Genomic DNA, 12,062 nt, shown 5'->3' with positions numbered 1-12,062 from the left:
ACAAAGGTTTCAGATGCTGGATGAGTTTAAGGTTTTCGGAGCTGGTTTAAGTATTTCGAGCAGGTGGCCTTTAATGACAATATCCTACTTACTACTGGTCCTAACTTCACTTAACTTGCATGAGTGTTGTATCTTGTGATACTGGTGCATTCTACAGGCTTAAATGCTGAATATGAGCCGAAGTTTTCGGATGCTGGAATAAGTTCAGGTGTTCAGCTGTTTAAATTTTTGGAGCAGGTGTACTTTGTAGCAGGGTTATCATTGGTTTAAGCCTTCCCAGATTTGGATAAATGATGCATTTTGTAAAATTGATGCACGCCACAAGCTTGAATGCTTTATCTGAGCCACATGTTTCGGATGCGCGATGAGGTAAAGGTTTTTGGAACAGGTCACATGTTTATGTAAATAAATGAACTTATTTAAACTTGCATGGTTGATTTAACTGTGTAAATGAATCACAGAGGTAGCTTCAGATCTAGATATGGAAAGTGACCTTGATTTCCTAGATCATGAGATTTTCAAACACCTCAAATTATGTTAGGGTCTGCTGCAAATGATAGATCTAATATTTTATAAAAGTATTATTTATCATTCAGCATAGCAAAGTTTGGAATACTCTACAGAACATTCCCTTTTGTTACAATATATTTGTATGTATGTATGTAATTTTACACATTTTAATCATAATAATTGTAGAAATTTTTTTTTCTAAATCTAAAAATAAATTTTTGTAACTTTTGTTATTAAAATTGATAAATTTTCTCAAGTTTTTTTTTATCCTTCTATGGCACAAAATGGTGTCTGAAAATGTCATTGTTAGTAATGCAGATAAACAGGTTTGTTCTCGTTTAGTCTGTCCCAAGATATTTATGGAGCACATTTGGACGATTTTTTAATAAAAATACACATACCTGTGAAAGAAGTGCAATTGAAATAGTTGAAAGGGATAATTTCCAAGATAATTTCATTGACACATACACAGGAACGAAAAACGATTCCTTACGGAGATTTATAATGGGGAATGTTTACATTTTTTCTCCATTCGGAATATACTCGGAATACATAGCGCAATTTTACAACCACAGGATGAATCTCTGCCATTCAGTCAATTGAAAGGTGACTGAAAGGTAACTGAAAAGTGACTGAATGGCATAGCTATGCCTTTCAGTCACCTTTCCAGACCTTCCAGTTATCATTCAGTTCACTGAATGGCAGAGCTTCATCCTGTGAACGTTATCATCCGGGCTTACTTCAATACAAAATCCCCGTAGACATCACATTTTTTAGCACTGTATTGAAAGCTGATAAGCTAACGGGCGTTTCGACTGAGAAATCTTGGAAATTTTTCATACTTTTAAATGAACATCGTTTGAACCCTGAGGTATTTATAAATATCATGCAATAAAGCAAAATGTAAATCTAGGATATCTTGGGATAGAGTATAGTAGCCTTCGATCCTACTCCTAGTCTGAATTAATTATCATTCTCTGTATAACAAGAAAACAAATCAAAGCTATAATAAAAGGTAGAGAAGTTGGATTCTGATTTAGTTAATTAAGTTTCAATTGGCATGGCCATTTTTAAAATATTTGATTTTTTAAAAAAAAGCTTCATATTAAGGAAAATATTAAGCTTTAAAAGGTAAAATATAAGGGTAATTTTTTGGAAAATAATAATTTATATCTAAAATAATTTTATCTTTAAAATTATACATGTAGACAGATGTGTAATTTGTTGACTTATAGACCACACATAATAATTCTTTCACTTCAACATTCGACCATGTTTTGACAATTAAAATTTAAAAGACCTCAGACAGATTTTGAAATCGTATTTTTGAAAAAGAAATACTATATATATGTTTATCGTTACCTAAAACGATATCTGTTGTCAAATCTATCAATCTAATTAATCTAATTAAAATTTGTGTAGCGATCTATTAGGAGCGGATTAAAGATCTAATTTTAATTAGATTGCAAACCTATTAATTTAGAATCAGCATGAATAACCATCTTTCTCAAAAATCAAAATTTGAGTTCCGCCATATTTTCTTGACGTTTGCCATCTACTATTGCCCTACTGCGAAGCTCAATGCATAACCGTTATTAATCTAACAGTTCAAACATTATTAGCAAATGTTAGTGACTTGCAAAGAAAACGAAATTATAGAAAACAAAAAGACAAACATAAGTTTGTGCTACATTTTTAATGTAAAAGTCCCCGGGCGTCTGACAAAAACATGAATATAACATACATTGAAAGTTTTATTTGTAAGCGACGATATTGTTACATCTGGTACCTCCAATCTTCAATGGTCGATTTCAATAGCCTGAAAGATATTTAAAAAAAAAACACTGAGTATTTCGAATGTTCCGTCACAGCAACGAAAAATCTTGAGGTTTTTTTCTTTGCTTGATATTTCAGAAAATATGTAATGATGTAAATTATTCCATCAAATTTTGACAAATTTAACTTGTGAATTGATATTTTTCCTAATTCCTATCTTAAAAAAACTAAAAATCAACTTATCAAGTCGTTATTTATTTCTATCCTATAGAAAACCCCTAATATCATTGAAACTGAAGAAAAAAATATAGCAAAGTCTTATAATGATGGACTTTTAATTTTACTTTAAGTTGTTACCTAAGGGATTAAAAATTATTGTAAACTAGGTTACGTGCTAGGGGGCATGGCTATCCGCTAGTCAAACCCAGGGCTTCCAACGGAACCGGCAGAGTCGCCGTCAAAACCGGAAACCCCCACATTATTAAAATTGTATTTTAGGTAGCGTCCTGGAGAGCTCAGTGGTTCTGCTAGTCCGGCACTTCCGGTTCCGCGACCTCGAGACCCTTGTCCTTCCAATGCACTAAACTGAGTGTTGAAGCTTAGTCCATCTCCACCTTGAAGGTTGAAGTCCAACCCAGGGCTTCCAACGGAACCGGGAAAGTCGCCGTCAAAACCGGAAACCCCAGTCCTAGAAGAACTGCTGAATCCAGATGACGAGAATCGATCGCCAAGATCGAAGCGTCCGTCTAAATCATCATACGGATTAGGATAAAGAGATGATGATCCGTCCAATCCAAGGTAGGGTTCATAGACTGAGCCTGCACCGCTACGTCCAAGGCTGTCTTCATAGTCATATCCTATTGACCCGAATCTTCTTGAAAAGAAACCGCCTGAAAATTGTCCACCCCTTAAAGCCCTGATACCATCAAAACTTCCGCTACCGGTAAGTACATCGTCATCATAATATAATCTGTCATCAGTAAGAGGTCCGTCTCCGTTCAGGGATCCGAAGCCGTCAGTACTGGGACCATCTAAAGGTCCTCCAGGATAAGGATCGACACCATCTCCGCGACCTAAACCTCTACCAGGTCCAAACCCAGACAAAGGTCCATCAAAATCATAAGGTCCATCATCAGGCACATAAGGTAATCTGCCAAATTCATTGTAGGTTTGGAATCCACCAGAGAATGGCGCTACTGTTCTAAATGTAGTGCTTCTCCTGGTGTAGGGATACACGGAACTCAACCCGATGCTTCGTCCTCCGGTAACACCACCGGCCAGGAAAGTAGAACCAAAAGTACGGCTCAGGGAGGATCCGGAAATGCTGCCGAAGCGGCTGAGGGTATCCCTGTTGTATCCCGCGTAAACTGGGGTGATGATTCCCGTTATTCCTAAATTGATGAATCTTGGGCCTCTGTACCTAGTTCCTTGAACTGAGGCTACGACGACTGCCGCTAAAAGTGCAAAGACAAGTCCTCGCATTGTGATGGACCCTAGAATTACAGAAAAGTCTAAATCTATTCATAACGTTTTTAATTGATATTTATAACGTTTTATAAACATCAGTTTGTTGAGTAACGATAATGTCATGTGTTTCTCCGAGGAAGGTTAAATTACAAATAATTCTCAATTATAAAGTTAGTTTTATGAAAATAAACTGTTCTCTAAAATTATAAGAAATCAGAATTTACTCTTCCAAACGAAAGGGTAGATTTGGTAAAACAAAAGTTTCAGACATCTTTTTATCTATAGGAACAATATAATCTAAGTTGTTTTCATAATATATAAAAAAAAATTAAGATTATCTGAGTTTGTTTCTTACACTTTTGTGTTCATTTAAGTCGTCTTCTCTTACCTTGTGAACGAGCACCCGGGACTTCAGAAGCACAAATGCTAATTTTTCGTAGCTGTAAACGTCTTTTTATTTTGAGCTAATGTTGAAGGAGTTTCCCTTTTCTTTTCTTTTCTTTTTTCAATCAGATTTTTCACTCGAAAAAAAATGCCCACCTTTCATACTGGCGCACATCAATTATTCGTGCTTGGTCTGCGGAACCAAAGAACACCCATCAATTGTCGTTATACATCCGCTGACAAATTAGTACCAGTTAATAATATATGTGTTTCTACTTTTAATCTGCATTGTGATTTTATATTCAGATTAGTGGGCGAATTATTAGTGGATCTTTTCCTGGTACTACGGCATATTTTCTTTTTTTTCGTATTATTTTGTCATAATTATAAACGTCAATAGAATTGTAAGTTGCACATTGTCGCTATTTTTTTTTTATCATTGATGTATAACCATGTACAACGAAAATGTATATTTAAGATGTTGAGAATATTTTCTATGGTTTTAGTTCGATGGTTAATTAACTTTAATGATCTTTTTAATTTTTTTGAAAATTCCTCGTATCCTGACTGCAATGTGATAGAATGTAATTTAATGTTCATCAAACGTCTCAACTGTAACAAAGAAAAAAGCTACATAGCAGTCACGTGTAACTGTTAATAGTTTAGAAAAAAAATATACTAATAAGAAAGTGTGGATAGAACGACAATTCTGTTCAGCTCGAAAGTCTTGTTACACTAATTAAGTTTATGTAATTACACAACGATTTGAAAATTAACGCAGGTACATGTATATAAATAGGCTTTTACCAGGGCGATGGTAAATTGAAACAAGAGACCCTTGGGCCACATTGCTCACCGGAGCAACAATAGACATCATAAAATCAGCTTTAGAGAGTCATATACAAAAAAAAATGGACAATGTAGTCTAACAGATCCTGTATTTAAAAAAATCAATTTTTTCCCTGGCTATTCTGTTTATCATTGATCCCTTTTTGTCACAGTATAGGCATTTCACATATTGGGCATTACAGTTCTCAAGAAGATCTAATTCAAATGGGATATAAACCTACATCAAACTTGTGAAGCCCAAGAACTGTCTAGGGGACAAAGTCTAAACAATTTTAAAGAATCAACAATATGTCAAAATGCTTACAAATAAGTAAAACCATATATTATAACGTTAACATTTGAGTTTTGTTTTCCTTTGTAAAATTAGACCCCCCCCCCATGTGGCTCCACCCTACTCCTGAAAAATATGATTTTGACGAATTTGAAACTACACTATCTAAGGTTGCTTTCACTAATGTTGAACCTTTTCTAAGAAAATGATTTTTTCAGAAAAAGATTTTTTCTCAATATTTCAGTTGTAAAGATTTAACCCCTCCCCATTGTGCCCCTACCCTACCCCGGGGATCATAATTTGACCAAACTTGAGTCTACCCTACCTGAAGATACTTCACTCAAGTAACAGTTGTGTTCTAAGTAAGAGATTTAGGATAAAAAAAATTCTTTATATTCCTATGTAAAAATCTGACCCCCAATTGTGGCCCCACGTTACCCCCGGGGACCATGATTTGAACAAACTTGAATCTTAACTATCTGAGGATGCTTTCACACAAGTTTCAGCTATTCTGGCCAAATGGTATTTGACTAAAAGATTTTTAAAGACTAACTCTATATATTCCTATGTAAAACGTTGACCCCCCCCCCCCCCAATCCCATTGTGGCCCAATCTTACCACTGGGGACCATGATTTGAACAAACTTGAATCTACACTATCTAAGGATGCTTCCTCACAGGTTTCTGAATAAGCTTTTCTGGTCTAATGGTGTTTGAGAAGAAGATTTTGAAAGATTAACTCTATATACTCCTATGTTAAACTTCAACCCCCCCCCCCCCCCCCCCCTACATTGTGGACCATGATTTTAACAAATTTGAATCTACACTATCTGAAGATGCTACCATACAAGTTTCAGCTTTTCTGGTCTAAAAGTGTTTGAGGAGATGATTTTTAAAGTTTAACATTATATATACTCCTATGCAAAACATTGACCCCCCCCCCCCCTTGTGGCCCAACCTTACCCCCGGGAACCATGATTTGAACAAACCTGAATATACATTCTCTGAGGATGCTTCCACACAAGTTTCAGCTTTTCTGGCCAAATGTTTTTTTAGAAAAAGATTTTTGAAAAATATTCCCAAATTTTGAATAAATCCAAATTATTTCCCCTAAAAATAGGGTGTCTCATTTTAACAAACTTGAATCCCCTTTACCCAATGATGCCAAGTTTGGTTGAAATTGGCCTAGTGGTTTAGGAGAAGAAATCGAAAATGTAAAAAAAAGTTTATAGACAGACGGACGGACGGATGGACGCCGGACAAAAAGTGATCAAAAAAAGCTCACTTCAGCTTTCAACTCAGGCGAGCTAAAAAAAATTCTCTGATTTGATAATTCACACGTATTATTTATTTAGCGAGTCGCGCGAATCAAATCATATGTTAATCATTTAGTCGTGGGCTTTTTAAGTCAGAGTCTGAATTGGAAGTAGATACATGTACATACGTGTACGTAGATGAGAATCAGATACAGGTCGTCCGTGTAAACTGTTATATTTACATTCACTGTATATTTCCCCATACACTGTATATTTGCATTGGAAATCTGCGACATTCAATTTTCTATAATTACATCTACATGTACCAAGTATTATTCCCTCTATTTCTAACGGAAATTTATAGTTAATTCATAACTCTAAAGAAACAACCAGACTGAAATCTACACGCCCCGTTTATCGATTGGTCGAAATCTACAGCGGCTGAAACTGACAAGAAACTGACAGGACTGAAATTGACACGTCCTATTTATCGATTGGTCGAAATCTACAGCGGCTGAAACTGACAAGAAACAGACAGGATGTCCTGTTTCTCGATTGGTCGAAACCTACAGCGAGCTAAGAAAAATCACAGACTGCGCGAAATAATCATGGTGATGTCAAACTCAAAGTCTCACAGGTACGGAAGCGTATTAGGGCCGCAGCAGTAATTTTTATTAATTTGTTATACAGGAGACGATTCATCTGTAACAAAAAGAATTCTGTTTTTACGACTAGGACCACCTGGTATTTACTTCGGAGTGGGTTTATAATATTTAAGATAAAAAGCAGAATTACATGACGTTCTTTCCACTTACTCATATAAGATCAAATGTCAAGTTTCTGGCACTATATTTTTTGTCGCGGAAGTTGATAATTTGAATAAATCAAATAAATATTTATAGTTTTAACTATTATCTAGTTATGATTTTAATACATTATGAAGTTGACAGGGATGGGGTGATCGTAATCAGTAATCTTAATTAGTTGTAATTGATTACAGGTTGCTGAGTAATCAGTCGTCATTCATTTTTCTGATTACAAGTAATCGTAATTTCATCGATTACTCTGAAAAAAAAGGCCTGTAATCATGATTAATTTTTGATTACTTTTATGATTACAATAGTAAAATAAAATTTAATGCTTTAAAGCATAGTTGGTAAAATATATTAGGTGAATAAGGTTTAATGTTAGGTATGGTTTCAGGAATAATGAGTGTAAGTATGTGTTCAACAACTCAGATGATACAGGTGCGCTTTAAGCTATAGTATAGACAATCTTAAAGGAGACAAATCGCATGGTGTTGATTATATTTTGAATGAATATTTTATAGAATTCAAGGGTATACTTATGCCATTACTTACATAGTATTTTTAATAGTATATTATCATCCGGTTATTTTCCTACGCAATGGTCAGATGCGGTTATTGTTCCTGTTTTTAAAAAGGGTGACCCAGTTGACCCCAACACTTATCGAGGTATAAGTCTTATCAGCTGTTTTTGTAAATTGTTTACCTCAATATTGAATCGTAAACTTATATTATGGGCATCTTCTAATAGTATTGGCACAGATGCACAGTTCGTTTTTCAACCTATGTTAGGTACTACAGAGGCAAGTTTTGCACTTCCTTGTCTGGTTTCACAAGCGCTTAACTAAAAAACTTTTATTGTTGTTTTGTTGATTATAAGAAGGCTTTTGACTCTATCAATAGGGAGAAATTGTACAGAAAATTAAAGTATTACGGTATACAGGAAAAGTTCTTGCAGTAATTCGTTCAATGTATTCCAGAATTAGAACGTGTGTTAAATCTTCTGGTCGTATTAAATTTTCTAATTTCTTTAAAAATCGTGTTGGTCTTTTACAAGGAGAAGTGTTGTCTCCCATGTTGTTTGTATTATATGTTAATGATCTTGAAAATGAATTTAAAAAAGGTACTGCCCCTCCTGACCTGCAATTATTAAGTCTTTATCTTCTTGTGTATGCTGATTACATGGTATTGTTTTCTGAATCAATTGATGAGCTACAGAGCATGTTGAATATTTTACAGCTCTATACAAATGAATGGAACCTTGATGTAAATGTATCTAAAACTAAAGTTGTTATTTTTAGAAATGGTGGGAATTACCACACCAACAAGAAATGGCTTTATAACGGTGAAAATTTAGAAATTGTGGATCAGTTTGTTTATCTAGGCGTTGTGTTCAATTATAATGGTAATTTTTTTACCACTGAAAAACAATTAGCGGCACAATGTCGCAAAGCCATGTTTGCTCTCAAATCAACTTTATATCTCATTCGTATATATCGAATGTTTAAGTTATGGTTTAAATTATTGCAGACAGAAAATTGTATATTAAGAGCTGCCTATGACTGGTCATATTGTAAAATTTGTGACAAAGAAAAGCAAAATTGTCAAAGCTGGGCAAAATTTATTATTAAGAACCAATTATATAATTCGGGACTGGGCTACATGTGGAATGGTCAAAGTAATTTGAACAGTCGTATTTGTCTACCAATCATTCAGAAAACACTTAAAGACAATTTTATTCAAACGTTGCATGGCAAGATGCAAATAGAAACAAAATGTTTTATTTACAAGCTCTTAGTTGATAATTTTTGCTTACAATATTATTTAGAAAAATCAATAAAAAAAGTTGTACAAAAAAAATTATTTTTAAAGTGAGGTTGTCCTCACTTAACCTGCTTATTGAAACAGGGCGACATAAAAATTTGCCAAGAGACAAAAGATTTAATTGTAAAACTTGTATTACAGACATTGAATACGAATGTCATTTATGAGAGTTTCACTTTGATACAGCATATCTAATATAAATGACTTTTTGTAAACTTTTGCATTTTGAAAGTGTATAGTTATCTCCATTGCGAAGATTATATGAGGACAAATAATTAAACTTCTTTCAAGAGGCGTGGTCACGATTTAGGTCAAATTCTATTTTTCTGTTTTCATTATTTACAATGCTTTAGAAATGAATTTCTAAGGATCAAAGGAAATTTGAGAGTCAATCGTTAGTTTACAAGCAAGATACAAAACTCAAAATTCTTTGTCATGTAAACATGGCTCGTATCCAGTTTTTGTTTACATAGGTTCACTATACCCGTAAAAATATCTTTTTAAAGCTAATTTGTCTATCTTCTTATTCATCTTATTAAGCATAATTAAACAGTTCCTAACGTTAAACATTTTTATTTAAGGTCTAAAATTTGGACTTTCCACTTCAACATTCAAATTGTAAATAAAAGCTTGTTTGTTTACATAGTAAAGAATTGCAAGCCATGTAACTCGCTTATAACTCAGCGAATGACACTCAAAGGACTATGTGCGGTATGGTCAAATATATCTGCCCCCGATTTCAACCAATTTTTAAATAGTATCGTATAAAAATGAAATCTTCACAAATCATTGTAAAGAGGATGCCTATAACTTTAATAATGATTTTAGTCATCATTGCTCACTCCCTGTGTATCTATGACGTCACCTAAATGACCTAATTCCCGCAAATTTGCAAACAAATGAAGATATTCTCATTTTTACTCAATATTTGGCATTCGGAAGTATAGAGCGCAGGTCTGCTCAAGTGCGATTTTAACATATGTTTTTCTTCAGATAGTTATACATATTATACTAAAAAATGGTACTTGAGCAAGCCTGCGCTCGATGTTTCCCAGTCGAATAACCATCGGAAAACACCCATATTTTGCTACAAAACATCAATTTATCAAAATAATGCAATATTTATGACGTCATTTCTACATTATGACGTCACCGTGGTGATAACCTTTTACACCTTTATTTCCAAGATGATTTTAACTATCTTTCACCTTATTTTAAAGCTCTTTCTAAAACTTTGATTTTGGGGGGCAAAAATTGCATAAAACCGCACTTAGTCCTTTTGGTTGCATATTAAAATGCCTTACTTAAGCATTGTAAACATTAAAATAGGAAATAATTTTTTACCAAAGTCGTGACCATGCCCCTTTAATACTGTGGAACTTCTTTATTATGAACCTTGTACATAGTAACTAGTTTAGCAGTTAATCGACTATAGGTAACAGTGGTTCTAATGCAGTTTCTAATAGAGAAAGTCTACGGAAGCTTGTATAGGAAGGATAGTAATGGTCCGGGCTGCACATTACCGGACTTTTTCTACGATCTTCCCAAGTCAAGGTTTTTTGATCCGCTCCGCTCTAGTCAAGGTTTTCTGACCTTTATGTTCATGTAGAGCGGAGCGGATCAGAAACCCTTGACTTGGGAAGATGGCTAACAGATGAGCTACATCCATCCCAAACAGCAGAAGCATATTCAAAGAGTGGGCTTATAAAAGTACATGTAATATACATCTTCAAAAGATTTCTTCCTAAAGTAAATTTTAGGTTTTTTTAGAAGTCCTATTTTTTTTAAGCTGTACTTGTTATTTTGTTTATATGGTGGGACCAGCCTAAATCCCATGAAACAAACAATGCTAAATGTCCTTACTGACAATGTTGGAAAAATAACTTAGGAGGACCGATGTGATTTTTCATTGAGAAGAGTGCAATCTCAGTTTTACGGGGATTAAACTTTAACAACCACTTGTTTGACCATTTATCCAAAAACACGGAGGTCAAAGTTCAGAGTTAATTTGATATTTCAGATTTTTTTATGTATGTTCGACTGAATTATCAGATCAGCAAATATTAAACTAAAAGACATCATATTTTCAGCAACATCATTGTAATAGAGGTCCAAGAACAGAGCTAGCCTTTGGGTACCCCTGCATGTAAACATGCACTCGAAGGCAATTGATCTTTGTACATAACTTTTTGGGTACGTCAAAAAAGATAACTTGTAAACTATTAATGAAAAATATTTCCTCCTATTCAGTTTGAATAAAACACCTTAGTGGCAAAATCTATCAAAGGCTTTTGATAGATCTCAGAAGACCATGCAACGACATTTCCCGTCATCAATGCTTTTAACGATGCTGTGATAAGTATTGCCAGGTAAAAACAAGCCTGGTACATGTATTTATAATACAAACTATTTCTATGAGAAAAAAAATGTATTATATATATGTTTCCAATTTTTGTCAGCTATTGAAGATGTTGATAAATGCAATGTTCATAATATATGTTGGAATAGTTTTCTGACAACTAGTTCGTAAATTTATTATTTCTAACACAACATAAGATGATTTTTAGAGCTCTATCAACTATTAAATATTAATTAGATAAATATATTTTGCGGTCAGTTTGCAAGCGGTTAATTTGCAAGCCGAACATCCTACTTTGGATTATTAAAAAAAAAATAAAAAGGTAAAGCATTCTGATTTTTTAAATGTGCACAGCAAATTTTTAAACATTCTTTTAAAAATATACTTTTTTCCCTCCTGAATACATTTATTTTGATTAACGTTATTTGACTGTGTAATTTGAAAAACAAAACAAAACAAAAAAACAACAACAACAAAATGTGACATTAATTTTGGCACCTGGATAGGAGACTGGATAGAGAATAAAGCAACGTTTTTAGTATCTCTTTATTTCTAAATTAA

The 12,062-nt window shown here is 33.9% G+C and overlaps 1 protein-coding gene across 4 annotated transcripts; it reads right to left on the bottom strand.

The window, feature by feature from the left end:
* Positions 1 to 2,186: 2,186 nt before the first annotated feature.
* LOC128181077 (uncharacterized) lies at positions 2,187 to 4,547 on the bottom strand. 4 transcript variants are annotated; one of them, XR_008243282.1, is made up of 3 exons: positions 4,142 to 4,545; positions 2,644 to 3,779; positions 2,187 to 2,329 (listed from the first exon to the last, which is right to left on the bottom strand). XR_008243282.1 is itself a non-coding variant. In XM_052849331.1 (3 exons), the coding sequence occupies exon 2, from the start codon at positions 3,766 to 3,768 to the stop codon at positions 2,701 to 2,703; it is 1,068 nt and encodes a 355-aa protein (XP_052705291.1). In that variant the 5' UTR covers positions 3,769 to 3,779; positions 4,109 to 4,547; the 3' UTR covers positions 2,187 to 2,329; positions 2,678 to 2,700. The 4 variants fall into 4 exon arrangements, 3 of the variants coding, with proteins under 3 accessions (XP_052705291.1, XP_052705293.1, XP_052705290.1); XM_052849331.1 differs by having other exon boundaries at positions 2,678 to 3,779; positions 4,109 to 4,547; XM_052849333.1 differs by having other exon boundaries at positions 2,682 to 3,779; positions 4,142 to 4,546.
* Between the last annotated feature and the right edge of the window lie 7,515 nt (positions 4,548 to 12,062).

Source organism: Crassostrea angulata, chromosome 4 (genome assembly GCF_025612915.1).
Source record: "Crassostrea angulata isolate pt1a10 chromosome 4, ASM2561291v2, whole genome shotgun sequence".
In the NCBI taxonomy this organism is placed as follows: Eukaryota; Metazoa; Mollusca; class Bivalvia; order Ostreida; family Ostreidae; genus Magallana; species Magallana angulata.
The sequence above is the reverse complement of the archived record's forward strand: the minus strand, read 5'-3'. Positions and strand labels throughout refer to the sequence as shown.